Source organism: Leptonychotes weddellii, chromosome 14 (genome assembly GCF_054177405.1).
Source record: "Leptonychotes weddellii isolate Sample4059 chromosome 14, ASM5417740v2, whole genome shotgun sequence".
Classification (NCBI taxonomy): Eukaryota; Metazoa; Chordata; class Mammalia; order Carnivora; family Phocidae; genus Leptonychotes; species Leptonychotes weddellii.
The window spans coordinates 9,282,801-9,306,985 of record NC_138382.1 but is presented as its reverse complement, the minus strand read 5'-3'; the positions used below and the strand labels follow the sequence as shown (position 1 = coordinate 9,306,985).

Below are 24,185 nucleotides of genomic sequence, written 5' to 3'. Positions count from 1 at the left end.
GTCTCTCACTTGGTTCATTGATTAGAATGTGATGAAAGTTGAAGGTTGACCAGCTAACTCTAAGTAGAGAACTCAGTCCTTGGCCCCTAGAGTCTCCAGCTAACACCAATCAGTTGTCTTCCTATGATGCCCCCAGAAATGAGGCCGTGATAAGTTTCTCTCTCTCTGCTGACCAAGGGCAATAGCACTGCAATATACATTAAAGCACCAAAGGCCAGGCTAAAATGTGATTTCAAGATTGCCAATTTACTTGCTTCATTATTTCTAAATATTGAAATTAAAAAATGCAGACACCTTCCTGCATGTTAAAATAACAACTCTAAAAGCGAATTGACTTTGCAATCAGTCTTCAAAGTGTGCTTTTTCTCTGAACTAATTTCAAATGGTTCTTTTTTCCAGGTTGAGGACAACATCAAAATGTTTCCACACAGCCTGCATAACTTGAAGAGGTATTAATAAGCTGAGCGTTAGCCTGACATAATCAAATTGGATTTGGTTTTCCACATCAGCTAACTGGTATGCTTTTATTTACATCAGGTTTTTTAATATCAGCTGAACTGTTACCGGCAAATGACTTCAGCACTGGTGGAATTTCATGATTTTTGATCTTCTTAAATAGAAATACAGGCATGGGACGGATGAGGAAAGACTCAGTTCCTTACATTTTGCTCCTGGTATCAAGGTTTCTCTCTTCAAAGCTAATTTTCAAAATACAGGTCATGGTTCTGGATCGATGCCCACCCTAGTAGTAATATGCCATCAATTGATGCTGGCACCATCTGTCATATTGTCCATTTTTCACACCACCAGGATTGGAGGATTCCTTCTGTCAGAGTCTCATAACCATGAAGCACTGAGTGGGGACTCCGGGAGATTTCAGCTACAAGGAGGAGATGGGGAGGATAATGGTAAGAGGTAATCTGGTGCTGATGATATTCCTTGGGTTGTTGATGGTTAAGGAAGAGAGAGAGTGCCTGGCAATATGGGAAATCTTGATGTTTGTACAAGGACCTCATCCTTGAGGAAAGAGTGGGCCACCCGTCAAGCCTTAAGGAGCTACCCACCTTTCCCTCATCTTTCCCATCTCTTTACAAGGCATTAGTGCCATTAAATAATGCCCCTTGAATTAGTTGGCAACTGGGTCAAACTGCTCCCTGCCCTCATAGGAGCTACTGGTTTATCTTTCCCACTCATATTTGAAGACTCCATTATCATTCATTTGTGTGACTAGATTTTACCTGAAAATAAACAGTGACATACCCTTATGGGACAAGAGAGGATGAGCTGCAGATGGAACCATACCTCATTAAATTGTTATTTCTAAATCAGAGTTCCTCGTGGGTCCCGCTTAATGGAGGACACACATCAGCTTTCCTCTTGGCACTCAACATCACAAAAATATCAGCCACTTGGAGGCAGCCATAGTAAGTTCCATGAGACCTGGATAGGCCACGGGAAGCCAGTGGGGTCCCTGGGAATTCAAGTCAGGGGTTTAATACTTCAGGAGTTTCCTTCTTGCTCCTTAAATGACCCCCACAGGGTCTCACAGGCAGGACAGACTTTGCTGAACATTTCCACAGCAGTGAAGTAGATAGGGGGCAGTGCTTGTCACTAGAACAGGATTTTAATTTCATTTTGGATGGAGGAGCATTTCTTTATCTCTAGAGATATATGTGAAACCGCTTTTTTTCCCATAGTCCCTTTCCTGACTCTAACCCCAAATCAAGGACAAAAAGGAGACTGAGCTGCCTTAAAAAAACCTTTTTCTTTCTGCACCAAGTGGGATGGAGGGGATGAGAGAGGGGCGGACTTAGGGAAGGCAGAGAAATGTGACTTTGAATCAATTCATAGATGACTCAGAAACTGAGGAGGCCTTCCCATGTCTTCACATGACACCCTGCAAAGTTGTATTCTGTTCAGTGTTGTTTTCCCTGCTTTTCTCATCATATATGGCTCATTAAATATCAAAATCCTTCTTTCCCAAGGATGCTCTTTTAACATAACTTCTTTTAGTTAACCATTTATTAGTGGTTATTACGTATCAGGACTTCATATGTATTATCAGATTCTCCCAAGGGCTATATGCGGTAGCCACAATGATTATTCCTATTTTCACAGATAAGGAAAGGCACAGGGAGGTTGAGTAACTTCCTAAGATCACCCAGCAAGGAGACGGCAGAGCTGATTCAAACCCAAGACTTGCTGATCTCAAGGCTGTACACTTGAACGCCACTCAAACCCTTTCCTCAAACTGATACGCAGTCAAGTTGAGGATTCTGGCAAGGCAGAAGCAACTAGTATTTCTTGAATATCAAATGGATACCAGCCACTGTGCCTGGGGCTTTATAGGACTTTCTCCTCACACCTTCTCTATAACCCTATATGATAATTATTAACAACATGCCATCTGCCCGCCCCAACAAGTTGAGAAAAGAGGAATTAAGTAATATGCCCAAAGTCACCAATCAAGGCAGTGACAAAGCCAGCCCTCAAATCTATGTCTGCTTGACTCCAACATAATACAACACTGGAGAAGCCGTAGCAATCGGCTTCCCACAGCAAACAGAGATGCTGCATTATAATGTTTCCTTTGGGTTTTGCTAGGCAAGGCATACTTTGTCCTTATAGGTCAAGTCTCTTCCACCTTAATTTTAAAATAATATATAATTTAGTAGATTATTTTAAATGACAGTATTCTCTAACCAAAAAGACAGATAATAACAAAGGTTGGCAAAAGCGTACAGAAATTGGAACCTCACAGGGGCGCCTGGGTGGCTCAGTTGGTTGAGCGTCTGCCTTCGGCTCAGGTCCTGATCCTGGAGTCCCGGGATCGAGTCCCGCATCGGGCTCCCTGCTCAGCGGGGAGTCTGCTTCTCCCTCTGATCCTCCCCCTCTCATGCTCTCTGTCTCCCATTCTCTCTCTCAGATAAATAAAAAAAAAAAAGAAATTGGAACCTCACATACTGCTGGGGGGGACAGAAAGCAGTACAATTGCTTTTGAAGACCATACGGCTGTTTCTTGGAAGGTTAGACCTAGAGTCACCATTTGACCTAGCAATTCCACTCCTAGCTACACAGCCACGATAACAGAAACTCTATGTTTGCACAAAAGCTTTACGTGAATATTCACAGCAGCACTATTCATAATAGTCAAAGAGTGGAAACAGCTCGGGGCGCCTGGGTGGCTCAGTCAGTTAAGCGGCCAACTCTTGGTTTCCGCTCAGGTCATGATCTCAGGGTCCTGGGATGGAGCCCCGTGTAGGGTTCCATGCTCAGTGGGGAGCCTGTTTCAGGATTATCTCTCTCCCTCTCCCTTTGTCCCTACCCCCACTTGTGGATGCTCTCTTTCTCTAAGATAAATGCATCTTAAAAAAAAAAGTGGAAACAGCCCAAATGTCCATCAGCTGAAGAATGGACAAACAACATGTGGTCTATCCACACAATGGGACATTATTTGCCAATAAGAAAGAATGAAATACTGATACATGGTACCACATTGATGAACCCTAGAAACACTCTGCTTAATGAAAGAAGCCAGTCACAACAGACGACATAGTGTATGGTCCCATTTATGTGAAATATCCAGAATAGGCAAATCCAGAGAGACAGAAGGTAGGTCAGGGATTGCCAGGGTTGGAAATGGAGATTAGAGCTCACAAGTACAAGTTGCTTTTGGGGGTGACAAAAATGTTCTACAACTGATTGTGGTAATGATGGTACAATTGTATAAATATACTACAAACCACTGAATTCTACACCTGACATGGGTAAATTGGATGGTGTGAGAATGATATCTCGATAAAGCTGTTATACATTTATATTAAAAAAACTGCTCCAGGGGTGCCTGGGTGGCTCAGTCAGTTAAGTGTCCAATTCATGAGTTCAGCTCAGGTCATGATTTCAGGGTCATGAGATCGAGCCCCACGTTGGGCTCCATGCTGGGCTTAAGATTCTCTCTCTCTCTGCCCCTCGGCTCCCCTTCTCCCTCTCTAAAACAAACAAACAAAAAAAACCCCATAATGCCCCATGACAAAAACCAATTACTATGCATTTAGTGGGCTCTCCAGAAATATCTATTGAATGAATGTGCCAAAGTGCTTTATGGCTATTTAAAAATAATACATGTTCATTTAAATTCAAATATGTCTTTTAGGAGTAGACAGATGGTGCTTGCTTTGCAACAATGTCACATGAAGTGTGCCCAGACTCAACCATCCCTGGAACCAAGTGCTGATGACTTCTGACTTCTCAGGGGGTGCTGAGATGTGGGCCTCGGTGGTGGAAGTTTACCAACAGCCCCACAATGCAGGAACTCTCCCTCTGTGCCAACAGGACCAATTGCAAGAACCGTACATGACTCGCTGACAATGAGGATGCCGCTGAGTGTTAACTGCCTTCCCAAATCCTCAGTGAGCCAAACCCAGAGCAGCGGAGAAGCTCCAGGGTGACTCAGGACCACCAGCTAATAAACTGTCACTTGGGTCTTAGAATCTGGGAAAATGAACAACAATCTTCCTTTGTTGCTAAAGAAACTCCCCAGAGCAGCTCCTGATAGCATTTACTATTTATGGCCACATGTGAGCTAATATGAAAGGGTATGGAAAGAAAAAATAATAAGTTCCAGAGTAAAAATGGAAACCAATATTGAGGGTTGCAGGGGAGGGGACGTGGAATAAATAGATGTCTGAACTTGAGATCTAGCTGTGGAGTTAGCCTGATGTGAACTGTTAAAAGAGCCAAGAAAAAAAGGATACGAATGGTGAGTGCATTGGGGAAGAAACAAGGTAGAGTATTAGTGGATTTAACAACAAAACAAATTAGCTCAACAGACAAGCTTCTCAGGAGCAGACAGAGTCCAGAACCCAGCACTGACTAGATAATCTTTTCAAGGAATGGTTTTCAAGCCTTCCCCACCAGGGAACAAAAACCTCCCAAGAATAATTTAGAAAGCACATATTTTATGAGCCTTGGATTTACAAAATGTTTGTTCTGATGTTCCTTTACAAAATGGAAGTAGGAATATGGTACAGAGTTGAAAAAGATTCATCTGCGGCATCGAGGCTCTGAGATGCCACGTGCTGAGCTCCCGACTTCACATCTCCGAAATTCACTAGTGTTATTTTGGAAAGGATTCAATCTCATCTACAAAAAAGCATCCTCGTGGGAAACAAAACGCAACTACCAAAAACGTAGTGTGTACTCCCTGTGTAAAGGATCGCTGGGAGCTTTTGTGTCTTTTATTTCATTGCCTTTCTAAAACAGCTCTGTGAGATAGATGTGCTACAAATGAGGAAGGAACTGTGGCTCAAGGAAATCAGGCATCTTTCCTGAAGTCAAATAACTGGTAAGTGGGGCAGGGAGAGGATGTGCTTCTGAGTCTTCAAACTTCTTTTTTTTTTAACTTTTTAAAAAAGATTATTTATTATTTGAGAGAGAGAGAGAGAGCACAAGCAGGCAGGCAGAGGGAGAAGCAGACTCCCGACGCAGGGCTCAATCCCAGGACCCTGGGATCATGACCTGAGCCAAAGGCAGATGCTTAACCAACTGAGCCACCCAGGCATGCCCTGGCTCTTCAAACTTCTTAACCACTCTTATATCAACTACCCTACACCTTCCCAAAGTAAAGCAGTCATCAATTTGTCCAGCCATGGAAGGCTTTCTAGAATGAAAGACTAATGACATTCTGACTGAGGTGAAAGACCACCATGAAACTCAGCAGACCAGAGGGAGAATACCAAGAAAGTAATAGGAGGGCTCCGGGCTTTAGAACGTCTACAAGTCGGGGACCCCAAGAGAAAGACTATGTGTAAAATATTAGTCAAAATAAAAAGATCAGTAACTACCATTACATCTAGTCCCTGGAATCCTACAGCTTCGGATGTATTTTGTTGTCTGTTCTTGGTGAAGAGTGTACCAGAAGATAAGAATCTGGGGATTTTAGAATGGAACTTTTCCTAACATTACTCAGTGTCTTATTTGAACTGTAAATGTTGAAATGTGCTCCTAGAGTGGTCAGTTTTTGCCACAGCCAATAAACACACAAACTGAGAAGAAAAAATACATGTAGTAGCTTTCAACTTTTCTTACACAATTCGCAAAGATGAGACCATGACAGAAGTTGTTGATTTTATCACTGACCTTTTGTAATCATTCTCCACCATAAATCTTCCTTTTGGGTTTTGTGGGACAAATTTTCCCACTGTTTCTTCCCCTACAAACCCATCTGGGTACGCTCCTATCATTCTCAATGACATACAGTCATAAAAGGGGAAACACACCTGCACTTGACAGGGGTGCCAAGGAAAAGCAGTATCTTGCCCTGGGAACCTTTTCTGAATCTGCAATGAGCCCTCAGGCTGCAGACATTTCAGAAGGAAATATTGGGTGTCTATCTATGTGCCGTATTAGCCTGTCAGTTACAAGCAGAAAGAATACTGGACAGACAGGACGCTGTGTTCAAATGCACCCTCTGCCATGAATTAACTAGGTAGGTAACCCTCACCAAGGGCTTTCTTCTCTCCTGGCTGCAGGCTCTCGTATGTCTAATGAAGCACTCAGAGCAGAGCAGCCCTACAGAACTCTCCAGCCGTCGGACACTTTGGCCCCTGGCTTTGCCCATTCTGGCGATTTCCTAGCAAGTACCTGTTTCTTGGTCACCGTGCCATCCACGGGGTCCACATATTCAAAGCAGTCTGTTTTTGCCACACTGTAGACGTGGTTTCCCACGGCGAACTGCTGGCCGATGAAGGACTTGTCCGTGACCAGGGCCTCCAGGTCCCTCATGATGTAATATGTTGCCTTGGGCTCTAGCCCCTCATAGTCAAACCTGGTGAGGGAAGGCAGGACACAGGGTGAAGACAAACCTAATCAGAGACCCAGCAACGGGGTAGACCTCTCAAGGTCATCTAATCACTGGTTTTGTTTTCCTGGAAGAGCAGCACAGAAAAGCACCCCAACTGGTCCCCACGCTCTTCTACCTGGCCCATATAACCCAGGCCCTATACAGGAGCCTGAGTGATGTTGTAAAAATCACATCAAGTCATGTCCTTTCTTTTAAATCCTTCCCCAAGTGCCCATCACATTGAGAACAAGACTGTAGCCACAGGCCATAAGGTGCTGTGGGATCCGACCCCATCCACCCCCTTGACTTTGTCCCACTCTCGCCCTTGTTCCCCGTGCTCCAGCCATAGGGGCTTCCTTTCCAGTCCCCAGAGACACTTTGCCCTGTCCTGCCTTTGGGCCTTTGCCGTTGCTGTCTGTTCCTTCAACCTGGTATATTCTTCCCCCGACCATTCGAATACCTGACACATTCTCCTCCGTCACTTTTCCAACTTAGCGTCACCTCCAGAAAGTGACCTTCTCCGACCATCCATTCAAGATACTTCCCTCTATCGCTCCCTCTCTCACATCACTGTTGATATTTTCTTGTAGTAATCATCCCAATCTGTATTGACTTGGTGTATTTGTTTACTTATTTCTTATCTGCTTTTGCCCACACGAACCACAAGCTCCAGGAGGGCAGAGACCTTATCTGTTTTGTTCTCTGCTGCTTCTAGTAAGTGTTTGTCAAGCAGTGGGATGAAAGATGGGAGGAAGGAAGGAGAGAGAGGAATCAAGGGAGGTGAAGAGAGAAGGAGGAAGGGACATCAACGTACCATAAAACTCTCTTGGAAACTTGGAAGAAATACCACAATTGTTCCATTAAAAAAAAGTCCTCCTAGCCAAGAACATCAAATGTAACAATGGGGCTGGGAGGTGAATAGGAAAAAAAAGACTAAAAATAACACCTATCTCATTTGTTGTTGTAGGGTTTAAATACCATAATGCATATCAAGTAGTTGGCCCAATGCCAGACACCGTTGCTTAAAACTATTAATTGATTTTATTCTTAGTCACTACCATAAGGAAACCGTAGAGTCTTCCCCAGTGTCAGATAGTCTTGACCAAAACCAAATGGCACACCCAAGGGGGTCTGTTTAAGAAGGAAGCCCTCAAGGGGCAGCTGTGCCCACATGGCTCTGATGGGATCTCACACTGTACTCTGTGTGACACAGGAACAAGATGTGAGTTCCCAGCCAGCTGAAAGAAGGAAGACTTGAATCACTGTTACTTTTTCTTCACCCAAGATCTTTTAAGACTTTGAGTAAACATCAGGGTTTTAGCCAAAATGGAAAACATGGAATGATGCCATTTCTAGCAGTGGGTCCCCTGTCCCTGTATCTCCGTCTTATAATCTCTCCCTCCTACACAGATGTGCCCTCCCCAGCCTCAGAAACAAAACAACTGGGAACTGTCTCAGAACATTCTCAGCAGTGGATGTGTTCTAAGCCTAAATTCTGTTTAAAGATAGTATTCTGGGGGAAGATCAAGACCCAACCAAGCAGAGAGGGGCAGGAGGATGGGATAGAGGGTTTTTTAGGATACCGAGGGGCACTGAAAGAGATTCAGAGGTTGAGAAAATCCACTAAGGGGACAGTTCACATTCGGTCTATGACTGAGGTGTTCAGACCAGCCTGCCCAAATGCTCATCTTCATACACAAGCAGACTCTGGGACGGCCCCCCCTTCGCTACCGCAAACCACCCCCTCTGACCACCACAACACACTTTCAAGGGACGAAATCTTTCAATGGAGAGTACCTTCTGGGGTCCATTCACACAAGGAAAATCATCTGGGTTCCCAGACACAACTTCAGGCTCAGAAATAAGTCAAACAAAACTGTGTAATTATCTCCTCCCCACCAAAAAGAACAGGCTAGAAGTCATTTTATTCCACAAGGATCTCTCAACCTATATCTGCTGGAGGCTGAAAAAAAAAAAAGTGTTTATCTTTCATCCTACCTATTCCCTCCTCCCTTTTTCTTTATCTCTGGGATCTCTTTGGACAGAAATCTGAAACATAAGTCAATGTTCTACAAGAATTTAAATCTCCATTGCATTATATTCTCTAATACGGTATTTGTTATGAAAAATGTAATTATCATGTAAGCTCTTGGCCACACAAAAAAAATGAACTATATTATAAATACACTTATCATAACACCACGTCTTCAAAACACTGGCAGAAAGCTAGATAATCATTGCACAAATTATGAGGAACACATCCCTAACTCAAAGTGATCTCACTAAGCCAGAGGTTGGCAATCATAACATATTTTATCAGGTTGGACTTTTTTGGAACAGCTTTGTGCAATAGAAAGTTTTGTTGTGCCAGTTACTTCCCTGTATGCCAAAAAGGCCCACAAGAATCAGGATATTTTGGCACTAGTTAGAAATACTAGTAAGTAGGGGCACCTGGGTGGCTCAGTCGTTGAGCGTCTGCCTTTGGCTCAGGTCATGATCCCAGGGTCCTGGGATTGAGCCCCGCATCGGTCTCCCTGCTCAGCCGGGAGCCTGCTTCTCCCTCTTCCTCTGCTGCTCCCCCTACTTGTGCTCTCTCTCTGTCAAATAAATAAATAAAATCTTTAAAAAAATAACTACTAGTAAGTAAAACAAATGCTCATCTGCCTTGAGAATATTTTATGATACAAGGAATCATTTGAGGGGCGCCTGGGTGGCTCAGTCGGTTAAGCATCTGCCTTCGGCTCAGGTCATGATCCCAGGGTCCTAGGATCGAGCCCCGCATCAGGCTCCCTGCTCAGTGGGGAGCTTGCTTCTCCCTCTCCCACTCCCCCTGCTTATGTTCCCTTTCTCCCTGTCTCTCTCTGTCAAATAAATAAATAAAATCTTTAAAAGAAAAAAAAAACAAGGAATCATTTGAGGTGGTTTTCAGGCAGTTAACAACCTCTGCCTTCTTGACTAAACTGGAGAAAAGACTATTAGGGCACTGTCAACATTTCCCAGAGCACTGCAATCTTTTTGACAGTAATGAATCCTATCACGGGCTTTCTTATTCTCTGATATTTATCTAAGTAAACGACTTCTTAAGAGAAGAAACAATCACCTTATAAGGGAAGTCTAAGGCTTTCTTTCTGTTCCTTAAGCTCTTAAAACATAACCAAACACCCAAAGTAGTTAACTATTCATAAACAAAGCAAAGGAGCCACAATTTCTGTTTTCCAAACAGAGAGAGTCTCTGAGGATACCCAAGGATTCCCTTGCCAGATCCCCAGGTTCTCCACAGTTAACATCCTTGCCTATCACTGCTCCCCCAAGACCATGGCTTGGTACCAGGAACACAAACCTATCATATCTAGGTACACATATCTAGCAGGCAACCAGGCAGCCAAAAGACTCTGCCCCCTCACTTATTTCAAAAACAGGAAAGTGATATAGAGCCCCCCAACCCTGAGCTCTGAGCCACTGACCTTTGCCCTTCCTCCCTCCCAGGGTAACAGTTCCCTCTTCTGTATCTCCTTTCATAGGGACAACACTTTAGCAAAAGGTGGGGCTCCTGAACCATATGGACCCTTCAGAGGGCACCTTAGACATTGTTGGACCGTTAGCAGGCAAGTAAGACAGAGGGAAGGAGAGGATTACAAAAGCAGTCCGACCTGTCACAGCTTTGCCTCTGCCTCCCTCCCTTGATAATTATGGGTGGAGAACTAACAAGGAGAGCCCCCGATTGGACTATAAAACTGTCATGGGCACTAAAGGACTTTCAAGGTTCCGCAGTTCAGAGTCCCCCTTGGAATGGCTGCCCACCTTATAGGCACGGATGAAAAGATCACAGAGGAATGTCACCAGGGGAGGGGAAATTTATGCCTTCCAGATTGGAGGTCCTTGACAGGACCTCCAAACACCTATCAGGGGCTCCAGCCCCTGTGTTCCTCAGACTGTCCTGAAAGCTGCCTCCTTCTTAAGGTTCTAGCCCACCACTTTCCTTTAAGAGCAGCTCCCCAGGGTCCCTACCCTTCTCACCTGCAATAATAGTGGCGGCCAAATTTGGCCCAGTGATCTCGGACGATTTCCTCCACACTCTGCTTCCGGGCAGCCAATATGGAAAGCCAGACCAAGACAGCCCAGAGGCCATCTTTTTCCCGGAGGTGATCGGAGCCTAAGGAAGAAAGAGAAGTATTCTGCTGAGGAATTGTTCCTAGGGGAAAAGTAAAAGCTAAATGAACTATGAAGACCAGTTAGCAATTGAATGTTGAAATGGTTGGATATATTTATCCATCGTGATAAATACATGTCCCATCATATACTTGCATTTCCAAAAAAAACCCCAACTGAAATTCAAATAACATAAAATAACATCAAAAAATAAAATACAATCCTGGAAGTTGTGGAAAGTACCAAAGAGCCAAGGTGACATCACATTTGCCCAACGCCATCATTCATTCATTCAGTAATTTGGTGATCCTTACAATATACCAAACACTGGTCTAGGTGCTAGGGATACAGCAGGAACAAGACAGCTCTTTATTCATAAGCTTGAATTCAAGTAGGTAGGGACTGGCAATGGAAAAGTAGATGAGAGAACAAGATGCATTAAATAAGGACAAGGGCTATGCAAAAAAGTCATGGAATATGACAGCAGCAAAAACTCTATTACTTAGAGTGTAGTGTAGTTTATCTACAGGAGGGTTAGTGGTGGCTTTCCCAAAAGATATCCTCACCCAGATCCTGTGAATGTGACCTTATTTGGGGAAACAGTCTTGCCAATAGAATTAAGGACCTTGAGATGAGATCATCCTGGGTTATCCAGGTGGACCTTAAATCCAATGACAAGTGTTTTTCGAAGGAGAGGAGAAGACACATAGAGAAGAAATACAAAGGAGCAGGTTATGTAAAGAACTTCTCAGACTCAACACCCAAAAAACAAATAATCAAGTCAAAAAATGGGCAGAAGACATGAACAAACTCTTCCCCAAAAAAGACATACAAATGGCTAACAGACACATGAAAAAATGTTCAACATCATTAGCCATCAGGGGAATTCAAATCAAAACCACACTGAGATACCACCTTACACCAAAATTAGAATGGCAAAAATTGACAAGGCAAGAAACAACAAATGTTGGAGAGGTTGTGGAGAAAGGGGAACCCTCTTACACTGTTGGTGGGAATACAAGTTGGTACAGCCACTTTGGAAAACAGTGTGGAGGTTCCTCAAAAAGTTAAAAATAGAGCTGCCCTATGACCCAGCAATTGCACTACTGGGTATTTACCCTGAAGATAGAGATGTAGGGAAAAGAAGGGCCACATGCACCGCAGCAGTCCACAATAGCGAAACTGTGGAAGGAGCCAAGATACCCTTCAACAGACGAATGGATAAAGAAGATGTGGTCCATATATACAATGGAATATTACTCAGCCATCAGAAAGGATGAATACCCACCATGTGCATCGACATGGATGGAACTGGAGGGGATTATGCTAAGTGAAATAAGTCAAACAGAGAAAGTCAATTATCATATGGTTTCACTTATTTGTGGAACATAAGGAATAGCATGGAGGACATTAGGAGAAGGAAGGAAAAAATGAAGGGTGGGGGAATCAGAGGCGGAGACGAACCAGGAGAGACTATGACTCCAGGAATCAAACTGAGGGTTTTAGAGGGGAGGGGGTGGGGGGATGGGTGAGCCCGGTGATGGGTATTAAGGAGGGCACATATTGCATGGAGCAATGGGTGATATACGCAAACAATGAATCATGGAACACTACATCAAAAACTAATGATGTGCTGTTTGGTGACTAACATAATATAATAAAAAAAAATTATAAAAAAAAAAAGACAGAGACAGAGATTGGAATTATGCTGCCACCAGGGAGGGAACATATGGAGCCACCTGAAGTTGAAAGAGGCAAGGAAATATTCTCCCCTAGAGCCTTCAGAGGAAGGATGACCCTGCCAACACCTTGATTTTGGACTTCTGGCATCCAGGACTATGAGAGAATAAATTTCTGTTGTTTTAAGCCACTCAGTTTATGGTAATATGTTATGGCAGCCTCAGGAAATGAATATAGGTCGTCAGATCACGATGACATCTGAGCTGACACATGAGAAGGAGTTGGCCACGCTGAGATGTGGGGACAAAGTTTTCCAAGCCAAGGGTCAGCAACCACAAAGTCCCCGATGCAGGAATAACCTGGGAAACTGGGAAGCCTAATCCTACAGCTACTCCATAGAAGGAGAGGCAGTTCATATCATGGCATTCACACCAATGACGAATGCCAGCTGAACAGGTAGGTTTCTGAGCAAAAAAGAACCAGAAGGAAGTGCAAGAGGCCCACTTAAGCACCTGTCTATTGCCAACTCTAAGCTCTCTCCAAAATGAATAGAGCCCTGAATACAAGGCACATGTAGCAGCGTAAGGAACATGGTGTAACGGGAAAAGCATGGGAAGGCTTTGGAATGAGGGTTTGAAACCAAACTCCTGCTACTTCCCACATGTGTGAGAAGTTGTTGCAAAGTTATTAACCCTTCCGAGCCTCGACTTCTCATCTGTAAAATGAGGATACCGTCACCAATCTTGTGGAGTTGTCCTACCAATTTAATCAAGTCCAGAGGGCAGGCTCTTGAGTCAGTTTCCTCATGTTCAAGTGCTGGCTCAACTACTTCCCTTTGTGTGACTGGCTGTTCTCATCTACAGCATAGGGACAACGATGACTCCCACCCCACAGAGTTACTGTCAGGGTGAAGTGATTACACATGCCTAGGTATTTAGAGCACTGACTGGGATGTCACAAGTGATTGTTGTTGCTGTTAATCTTATCATTGGTAATTCACACAATGCACCAACATGGTGCTAATTCCTTAAGACACACTTTAAGGCAGGTTGTTCTCAGTTATTCATATAATGTTATCCTCTGACACTAGCAATAACCATATCGTAAGAAAGGGGACTGGGACCAGGGGCTGGACCAATCGCTTCTTGCAATAGAGCAATGAGAATGGACAAGAGCACTCTTCAGTTTCAGGGCTATGAAACATACATAGAAAATCAAAAAGGGAGACCCGATGTCACAAAGCTATTTAAACCTTGCAAATGGGATGAATAATACTTTAGTTAAGTTCAACATTTTTGACAACTTCTCAATGAAGCTATGAGTCATTTGCTCTTGTTACATTTATGGTGTTGTTACATGCTTTTCCTCAAAAAGGAAACATACAACCTTGAGAGAGCAGTGAAGATATTTAAAAGGGAAAACAATCAGTTTTTGGTTCTTCCTCTGTGCTGATCAATGATCTGCTGATGACACTTTTAGACATCTGGTTGCCACTGCCTCTAGGTTGAGAGGACCCCAGGCCTCCAGGTGATTAATCATCACACCGGGGGTGACGCTCATCTTATCCAGCGAACTCTTCACACTGCTACAAAAATGGAAGAAGTTTGGAAGATGCTGGGCTGGCTCCATGGCTAAATGCCAAAAAAACAAGTCTAGGAAACCCTGCCCGAGGGGATAATTTCAAAACCTTTTGTCCTTTTATAGCTGAAAAATCACTTTTATTTACTGGCTAGAGAAAAATACTCTTTTGTTTTAAAACATGGGCTTCACATACCTTTGCATTTCCAGCTGGATTACATTACCTGGAGATAGAACCATTAGATGCTATTAACTCTGTGAAATAAGATGTCATAATTTAGTGGTAGAAGAGACATAAGTTCTTTTAGCAGGACTTAAAAAAAAAAAAATCTCGCCCTTTGTTGCCAACTTCACAGTAGATTGTGAGTTGGCTTTGGATATATTTGCCTACAAGTTAAACATCTGCCAAAATTCATAAGGGCCCATAATGATCTAATAAAATTGTGCTCTTTACAGCTTTCTGAGGTGGGGATAGAGACACTGATGATGTTGCATTTACACATGTTTCCCCTGGATGCTCATAGTATGCTTTGGAGAGGGTTTGGGGGATACAACCTTCTTTTTAATAATTTTTTAAAGCAAATGAACTATAATGCCATATCAGTGATAGGTAAATTAAACAAGAAATGCAGAAAACACAAAGGTATAAAATGGTTTTCTGAAACCCCACCATAAACAGTAAAAACAGAGGGGAGAGCTGTTCACATTATATATTACATGGCTAATACACTTCATATTTATAAATATTTTATGAGTCAATGAGAAAGAAAAAACCCCAATAGAAAACTGTGCAGAAGGGCACAAATGAGCAATTTTTCAAGAGAAAAATATTAATAGTTAAAAACATTGGAACAAATGTTCAGTCTCACTGTGGTCAAATCCATAAAATGGGATAATATTTGGAGACTGCCAAATTAGCAAAGGTCAGTTAGGGGAAGAAGAATACCAGTACCAGTAAGTATTAGTATAAATGTGTGCAGTTTGATAGCATAATTTGGCAAAAATAATCAATAGTCTTAAAGTATCACCCAGCTTTGGACCCAGCTATTCTATTTTTTTTAACCTTTAGCCATAACAACATTTACTAAAATAGCTAAGAGAAGAGAGGAAAATTGGAAAAATAAATGCTAATCGTTAAACATCAGGATAATTGTGGAAAATCCATCCAAAAGCTTGTTTAGATGTTTTCATAAATGGAACAAATCAGTTTACCAAGGAAGTATATTCAGTATACTTTTATAGCAAAAGATATGTAGATATGTATATATATGTGTGCACAGGTAAACAACAGGAGGACCACCTAACCACTAACAATAGTTAGCTCTGAAATGGTAGAATCACAGGTGTTTTCTTCTTCTTCTGCCCTATTTCCAGAAAAAACATGTGTTTTTTCATTATAAGACATTTTCGGTGGTGGGTAGAAATTCACATTTGAAGCCATTCATTTCCATTTACCAAAGAGCTAGTTGGGATATTAAAGGGATCGCTACCACTTATGAACAGGTAATAAACTTTGAACCTATCGGGCACCTGGGTGGCTCAGTTGGTTAAGTGACTGCCTTCAGCTCAGGTCATGATCCTGGAGTCCTGGGATCGAGTCCCGCATCGGGCTCCCTGCTCAGCAGGGAGTCTGCTTCTCCCTCTGACCCTCCCCCCTCTCATGCTCTCTCTATCTCATTGTCTCTCTCAAATAAATAAATAAAATCTTTAAAAAAAAAAAAACTTTGAACCTATCAATCATCCCATTTCTTCCTCTGACTAACAGCTTTTTAGAGCATAGAGACTGAATATGAACCCCCCCGGCCCCCCCTGGGGTCTCACAAGTCTTGAGATTAGAATCAAGAATGTCCTGTAAGGTTTTAGTAACTCACAGGAGTTGAGGATGCGGAAGAAGGTGTGCAGCTGAGCTGTCAACATTGGCCTTGGGGGCGGCTGGGGAAGCTCATTGTGTAGCCTACCTTTAGCTTCACGGCAAAATGGAATGAAAAGTATGGGGAGTCCCCTGTACTCCCTATCCTCACACAAATACAACTTCCCCCACTATCAACATTCCCCAGCAGAGTGGGACATTTGTTATAACTGTTGAACCTACACTGACACATGATTATCACCCGAAGTCCATAGTTTATGCTAGGGTTCACTCTTGGTGTACAGTCAATGATTTGGACAAACATGGCAAACTACTAATATTTTTGCCATCTTCATAGTTATGCCTTTTCCAGATTACCATATAGTTGGACTCACACAGTATGGAATCTTTGCAGTCTGGCTTCTTTCACTTAGTAATATGCATTTAAGGTTCCTCCTTGAATTTTCATGGCTTGATAGCTCATTTCTTTTTAGCATTGAATAATACCAGTACAATTTTTGAAGCTTGCTTCCTCTGGTACCCTGGCCACCTGGTTGGGGACCTTGCCAGGAGCTTTTAGCCATATTCTCAAAGCCCAAAAGTACCCTTCACCTTGCCTTCCTCCATCCAGGCCAGCCCAACCTAAAGCCTAGAGAAGCTGCCATTCCCACCCAAGGGCACTCAGCTCTTTCCCACCATGACTCCAGCAAAAATAGGTACAAAAAAGAGGGTCAATTTTTTTTCTCATCAGAAATATTCCTATCTTCCCCTCCACCCAAATTCGGCTTTGAATTTTCTCAAGTTTTAAAACCATATGACTTTCAGCTAGGAAGTACACCAGTAAGCATAGTGGCCTCATGAAAGATAAGGGGGAAATAAAGAGCGCACTCAGTCTCAAAGGGATTTTCTTCGAATGGAAATCCCAGCATGGGCAAATCAACTCAATAAAACATGACACAAGTTCCTAACAGATCAAGTCATCTCAGCTGAGACTCAGATCAGGAACATCTGAACTTGTCAATTAGGAAAATAGACATTACTGTGCACCTTTTGCAGGGCCCAAGCTGGAACAGGGGTTATGATTCTCAATCCAGGCTGTGCATTAGAATCGCCTAAAGAACTTATGAAAAATACCAAATACCAATGCACAGGCCTCATTCCTGACCATTAAAATGAGAATTTTTTGGCAATGGGGAACGGGCATCGGTATTTTTTTTTAAAGTTCCTCAAGTGATTCTCATGGGCAGCTGGGGTTAAGGGCCACTGCTTTCGGAGAAGAAGAATCAAAATAGGTCCATGTTAGGGGCAGATTGCTTAGGAGTAGCAAATTAGGCCTCTTCCTCTTTTTGTCCAAATTTGGTGCTAAATGAAAGTGGCCTCTGGTCTCTAGTTCAGTGGATGCCACAGGCCCTGCTTGGGTGGGTGGCTCTTGCTGGAACCAGCATCAGGATTATGGTCTCTCCCTGCCCTTTTTGTCTGGAAAACTTGCGAGGGTTTTGCCAACTTTGGGGTAATCAACTCGTCCCAGTTTGCCTGGGACCTTCCCGATTATAGCAGCAAATGTCCCACCCCCCAGAAAACCTCTCAGTCTCCGGCATGCCAGGATGGGTGGTCATCTAAAAAGAAGGGCCGCTCACTCCAGTCAGTCCCTGATGGTTTTTAGGATTCGTGCTTGTTCAGCACATATGGTAGCATCATCGTTCCCGGAACCAGAAGTGACAGGAGGTATATGCACTTGCTCTCGGGGGAGGATTACAAAGTGAGATAAATTCCATTCTTAGAAGGATAACAGCAAGGTACCAGACACTAGACTCAGAATCTCATACACCCGTTGTATTCCTTTATCCAATTTACACAACAGCATAGCTCCTTTTTACAAAGAAGAGACTATAGTTAGACCATTTGTATGAGGTCACACAGCAATGAAGTGGTGAAAACAAGATTCAAATCTGGGCAGTTTGGCTCTGACACAGATGGACTTCGTTACTACCAGCAAGCCCAGGAACCACGGTGGTCCTTGGGGGCTGCAGGACGACAGAGAAAATGCCCCAGGTGACCGGAGCCAAGGCAACCCTCCTGAAGATGGGGGTCACAAATGCGCACTTCTTCCTTCGCACACAAGACGGTCAGGAAAAGTTGCTGATTTCCCTTTGCTTCTCTTCTCAGATCAATTCATCCTTCCATTTACAAACGCAGTTTCCACTAGTTGGCGCTGAAATTCTCCCCGTCCTCTTTTCATCCACTCAAGACAAGGATTTGTCTTTTTTATAATAGTAGAGTTAGAAGGGAAAATTGGGAGACACCCATTGCAGGTGATTCTGAGATTTGAAAACATGCTATAGAATTGTGACAGGTTGGTTTTGGAGTTTTGTTTCTTCATGTCTCAAATCACTTACGTTCAGCTTTTTAAATCTTGCCAATGCTTTTTAAAAACAAATGCCCTAAAATTTTCATCAATTGGAGAACAAATTTATTCTGTATATAAGCAGGTCAGGATATATATATCCTGTGTATAAGAGCCAGCTGTCAGCTCAGAAAGGTAGGATGGCAGTAACTGACCAAAGTAGCTCATCCAGGGCTGTGGTCAACATGAATCCCAATGAATAATACTATGTGGCAATAAATTTCATGATGATAATGATTATGATGATGATGACGATGATCATGATGAAAGTGTTTGACACAAATATCCTGCAGGGCATTTGGCTAATATCCTGACCATGGCAACACCCAATAAGCTCCATGAGGGAAAGGACTGTGTCTGAAATTACTCATCACTCTCTCCTGGCCCTGGCTCATAGAAGGTGTGCAGTAAATATTCGTTGAGTGAATAAATCAATGACTGAGTGAAACTTTAGTATGTAGCTTGATCTAATTTACTGGATTCACTCCTCACTAAAAGTAGCTAGATAGCGAGAAGCCACCTGGAATGTTACATTGAAAAAAAATGTTACAGATCATCCCACTGAATATTCATCTTATAAATGAGGAAACTGAGGCCCAGAGAAGTGAAGCAATCTGCGTAAGGTGGTCCAACCACATAGAGGGGGAGTCAAGATTGGAGCCAGATCTGTCAACTCCTGGTCCGGTGTTGTTCACATGACACCCATTCTCCCAAGTCCCCCGGCGTACACTCCATCCCCATCTGAAAGCATAACCACAGAGGAGGAAATGACCCCTCTTCCTGGCCTGAACCGGGGGCAGTAGGGTACTGGGGAGCCAGTGAGATTGGGTTTGAATCCTGACTCTGCCAGTGTTACCTAGACCATTGGCTTGACCTTCTTCCCTAAGCCTCAATGACCTTATCTGGAAAATGAGGGGCCCTTATGGTCCCTAATTCACTTCATTGTGGAGAAGTCTCTGTGAAATAATGTATAGGAGGCCCTAAGCATGGTATCTATCACTGAGGAGGTACTCAATAAATCAGACGTATTAGCACGATTTCATTAACACGTGCCCCAAGGCAGTCAAGCCATCCACCCCGGAGGAGGTGAGAGCATTAAAAATATGGTGGCCAGCCAGCTGACATAACTCTCCCTTGTGAGCACAACAGCATAGGAAGATAAGGGACAGAGGGACCTCCTAACTCTTATGTCCCACCCTGTTTCTTTGTCACCAGCACTGACGAAAACAACACGACTCCCTGAGAACTGCCCCTTGACAGGTCATAAGCTGAACTGGAAGTCATTCTGGTGGTTTACGGTCTGCACTACAAGGCTGAGGACCTGTCACTCCATAGTCATTACACTTTGTTCTCATGGGGTCATCTAGCAACTAGTAGAGAGCAGGTGGGGAAGCCTCCAAGCACCATTTTAGGAGCTGCATCTTAAATACCAAGGGATGGGCCCCCTTGTTAGAAGTCCCTTAGTAGACACTGTGGACAAAGAAACCCTTAGCTACGGACCGTGACTTCCCAGGATTCTCGGTCCCAGAGTGCCCCAGTAAGTGTGGACACAGCCTCCAAGGCCCACTCCTTTGTTTCTGCTCCACACTCAGGCATCACATTCACCCTCCCTCGCCACTTTTCAACAGCCTGGGGGATGAATTGAAGGGTCAATGTGACTGGAACCGGGGAGACCCCAAGAACAGGATTTTATGTGATGGAGACATTCTTCCCACTCCAGGTGGAGCTCTGTGTCCCAGCACAAGGGTAGAGAGTTTGTGCAGGGTCCAGAAGGGAGTTTTGGTTTTCGGTCTTTAAGAGGAGGCTGTTGGGGATGTCAATCATGGCGCCTCGGCGCTCTGGCCTAGCTTAGATTGAACTGCACATGTGCACACAGCCTGTCCCAACTAGCCCGGCAGAGAAACCGCTCTCCCAGCACTGATAATCCTGTCACCACGGCCTTCTTCACATCACATCTGCTACCCAGACAGATTTACACAAGTTGGCCCTGAATAGGAGAAGGAAACATGGTAGAACCTCAATAATCTGAAATTCACATGTCCACGGGCCTCTTTCTCTGCCCAAGAGACTGAACCAACGTGGAAACAGCCAAATGTAGAGTTTGTGATCATCTAGATAGGGAATGGACTAAAGTGTTCCTTTATTTTACCTTTTTAAAAATGTAAACTATTAAGTAAAATCACTGTATAAATAAGGGACGGTTAAATCTATGCAAGATTTGATCAATAGCAATACTGTGAACCCAATCTTGAGTTGGGATGTACCTAGGTCATGTGTGAAACATAAACAAAGGAGAAAGCATGGCCTTGAAAATGTTATAAATTATATAACTATTAGGGGAAATAAAATGTCCTTTCATAAAGCAACTGGAGAATAAGTCAACAATATAAACCATGAGACTATACAGCAGAGAATGTCTGTGTGGAAGGCTGTAAAAATTTAGTACATACAAAAGATCACTAAAGCTAGAACCTGGCCCACCACTGAACATGTGGCTCTTTACAGGTAATTGTCAGCAACCACACACACAAGAAATAAACAGGTAAATAAAATAAATTGCAAATACTTAACAGTACTTAACATTTAAAATCTATTCATTAACACAGATTTTGATAAGGAGTCTTCCTAGAAGCACTTTGTTAGCTATTAATTTGTGCTGATAATTACATGATGACTGAAAATATCAAAACCTTAGTTTTAAATTTTATATAACTCTGATTTTACTATAATTCATAATATCCCTCTCCTCTCCCTTCCAACTGCTCTATATTTGTGTGGTTTTGTCCTTATAAACCCTCCCAAATCTTGGGATAGAAGTGCCCAGATCTCCAGATATATATCCACTCAAAACTGCCAAAAATATAACTACTAATAAGGCAAAGAAGAAATACCAAAATGGAAATTCTTTGTTTCTTCCTTATTTCTTTCCTTCTATCTGTCCGCTTTCCACCCATCTTTCGAGCCTTCCTTCATTTCCTCTTCCTACCTTAACTTCCTTCCATTCCACCATCCCTCCTTCTATCCTTCCATCCCTCCTGCAAACACTCAAGACCTGCCATATATCAAAGAAATAGAGCTAAACAAAATAGTCATGGCCCCTGTTCTCAGGACATTTAGGATTTCTGCACAGCAAGCAGAGGGATCTAACCAATCTCAAACATTTGAAATTACTTGTGACACGGAATGCACACGTAGGCTAGGTTTCTCCCTTTTGTGCTGGAAACTGGGAAGATGTAAAAATAGCCTACTTCAAGAGCACCAGGCTGTACTCCAAAGTTCACAGTGGAAAAAGTTGGTGTGACAATGATGGACAAGTCACGCTGGTGCCAGGAGACCTGGATTCAATTCCAAATCTTCAGAGAGAGAGGGACGCATACAGAAGGTTTAGCAATGCCCTGGCACATACTAAGGCTCACTCAAAGTGATTATTGTTATTATTGTGAAAAACTCAACAGAGAGCACTTTCTTGGAAACAATACACATTGTCGTATTGCTTGATTTTATTCAACAAATTTGTATGGCTATTGACATTAGCTTTTTAAGAATATGTGATCAAAGTAATAGTAATACTCAAAGTGATGTTCAAGTTTAGAGTTCATCCAGGCTTTCCCAAACACAACAACTCTTCAGTGTCACTTGTAAAGGAAGAAGCTTTAGGCTGTGACAATTCATACATTCCCAAAATGGTATGACTTCTTAGAAAACTGCTGTCAATGATGGAAACCAGAAGAACATCAACCAATGCCAAAACAAAAAACAAAACAAAACTTCAAAATTTTTGGTTTTATAGATCTTAGGTTTGGTTGTTTCATGTATCCCCTTTTGTGTATGGGGACAAGTCCAGATTCCTTCAAATTTGGAACTTTAGAAAAGTAGCCAGAATGCCATTTAGAAGAACAGTTTTCTTCTCTTTACATCTGAGAATTTATAAAATGTTCTTCTTTCTCTCTGTAAAGGAGTTTTCCAAGGCTCTTCCCAGCAGGTGGGTGAATACCTGGTCCCAGCACAAAAGGTGATCTGGCTTCTTAAGGGACTTTGGCTCTCTGACAGAGCCAGAAATACAGGTTTCCTACTGTCCAGGACCTGGACCTCTCCATAGGAGAGAAGCCTGAACTCTGATCCTATCACCGGCTTGTTACTTTGGAAAGTTCTAGGAGCTCAAGGAGCTGGCAAGGGAAACTTCCACTCACGATATATCTTGCTCGTCTTGGAAAAAAAAGCTTGACATTCTTGAGCCTGAGTCAGATCCATATTTTCAAGCTTTCTTGGCACCAAACGATGCATTCCTAGTTGGTACACAGCTCCATTCCCCAGGGACACAGGAAAAGGCCTCCGCTCAAGAAAGCTTGGGTACATTTTCGGAGCACCTCCCCAGTTGCAGATCTAAAACCTTTCCATCTGTCCACTTTCTCCTCCCTTAGATCACTTGCTTCTGAAAACCATATCTCAAGGTAGATAGGGGGTTCCTGTGATCAGCTGACTTTTACAGATTGGAACTCAGGGTCAGAGAGGCCACAAGGCTTGTTGTAACCGGCAGGTAAGAGTCCTTCTTGGCAGGTACTCATCAGCCTCACATTTTTGGGCCTCTAGACTTCCTGGACCATGGCACCTCAAGGATACTCTTTCTACCAACCTGGACGAAAAAAAATACTGGTTTTCACTAGAGCAATATTTCTTACTCCTGACTGCACATCAAAATCACATAACGGGGGCCCTGGGTAGCACAGGTGGTTGAGCATCTGATTCTTGGTTTCAGCTTGAGTCACCATCTCAGGGTCATGAGATCAAGCCCCGCATCGGGCTCCAAGCTCAGTGAGGCATCTGCTAAAGCTTCTCTCTCCCTCTCCCTCTGCCCCTTCCCACACTTGCTTGCATGCACACACTTCTCTCTAATAAATAAATAAATCTTTTTTAAAAAATCATACAAGGGGGTGCCTGGGCAGCTCAGTCATTAGGCGTCTGCCTTTGGCTCAGGTCATGATCCCAGGGTCCTGGGATCGAGCCCCGTATCAGGCTCCCTGCTCGGCGGGAAGCCTGCTTCTCCCTCTCCCACTTAACCTGCTTGTGTTCTCTCTCTCCCTGTCTCTCTGTCAAATAAATAAATAAAATCTTTAAAAAAAAAATCATATAAGGACACTTATTTAAAATGCAGATCCTTAGGTTCCACCCTTCCAGAGACTCCAAGTAAGAGTAGGATAGAATATATGTATTTTTAGCAAGTTTCCCAGGCAATTCTGACATACCAGCTCAGGGCTACTCAGAAACTGGCATTAATAAAATCTGTAAGAGCAGAATGAAACTACTTTCCCCTTATAAGGCGGAGTGGTCGCACTCCCCAGGCCCTCTAACAGTCCCTTACTGTTGGGTGCCTGCAAGATGGAATTAGTCTTTGCTTTCATCAGAAAGACTGGTCAGCATGGTGGAAAACAGCTCACAGTGTAGGGCAGGAGACCAGGCTTTTAGTTCAACTGTAATGTAATTCAAGTGGGGACCTTTTCCAAGCCCTGGGGCCCTGGGTGAGTCACTCAACTCCTTCTTGGGCTCAGGAGCTTCCTCTGTCAAATCAGGCTCATGAGGCAAATGTCACCTGAACCTGACAAAGGGTCCTTGTGCTCCTTAAAAGGAACATGATAAACAAGTATAACAGTGAGAGACTTTTTTTTTTTGACTTTAGCTTTAAATTA

General features: G+C 43.2%; 1 protein-coding gene and 1 long non-coding RNA gene across 3 annotated transcripts in view; both read right to left on the bottom strand.

Moving 5' to 3' along the window:
• The window catches only part of LOC102727250 (phosphoglucomutase-like protein 5), a 157,355-nt gene that overhangs the window by 60,716 nt on the left and 72,454 nt on the right, over nucleotides 1-24,185 (bottom strand). For both annotated transcript variants that reach the window (XM_081802819.1, XM_081802818.1), the window contains exons 4-5: nucleotides 10,859-10,994; nucleotides 6,643-6,826 (exon numbers count right to left, since the gene is read on the bottom strand). In XM_081802819.1, the coding sequence (XP_081658945.1) occupies nucleotides 6,643-6,826; nucleotides 10,859-10,994 (320 nt within the window). The remainder of the gene's footprint in view (nucleotides 1-6,642; nucleotides 6,827-10,858; nucleotides 10,995-24,185) is intronic.
• Nucleotides 226-3,372, bottom strand: LOC145716922 (uncharacterized). The gene is made up of 2 exons (XR_014139862.1): nucleotides 2,956-3,372; nucleotides 226-2,754 (listed from the first exon to the last, which is right to left on the bottom strand). It is a non-coding gene; the product is annotated as an uncharacterized LOC145716922 (long non-coding RNA).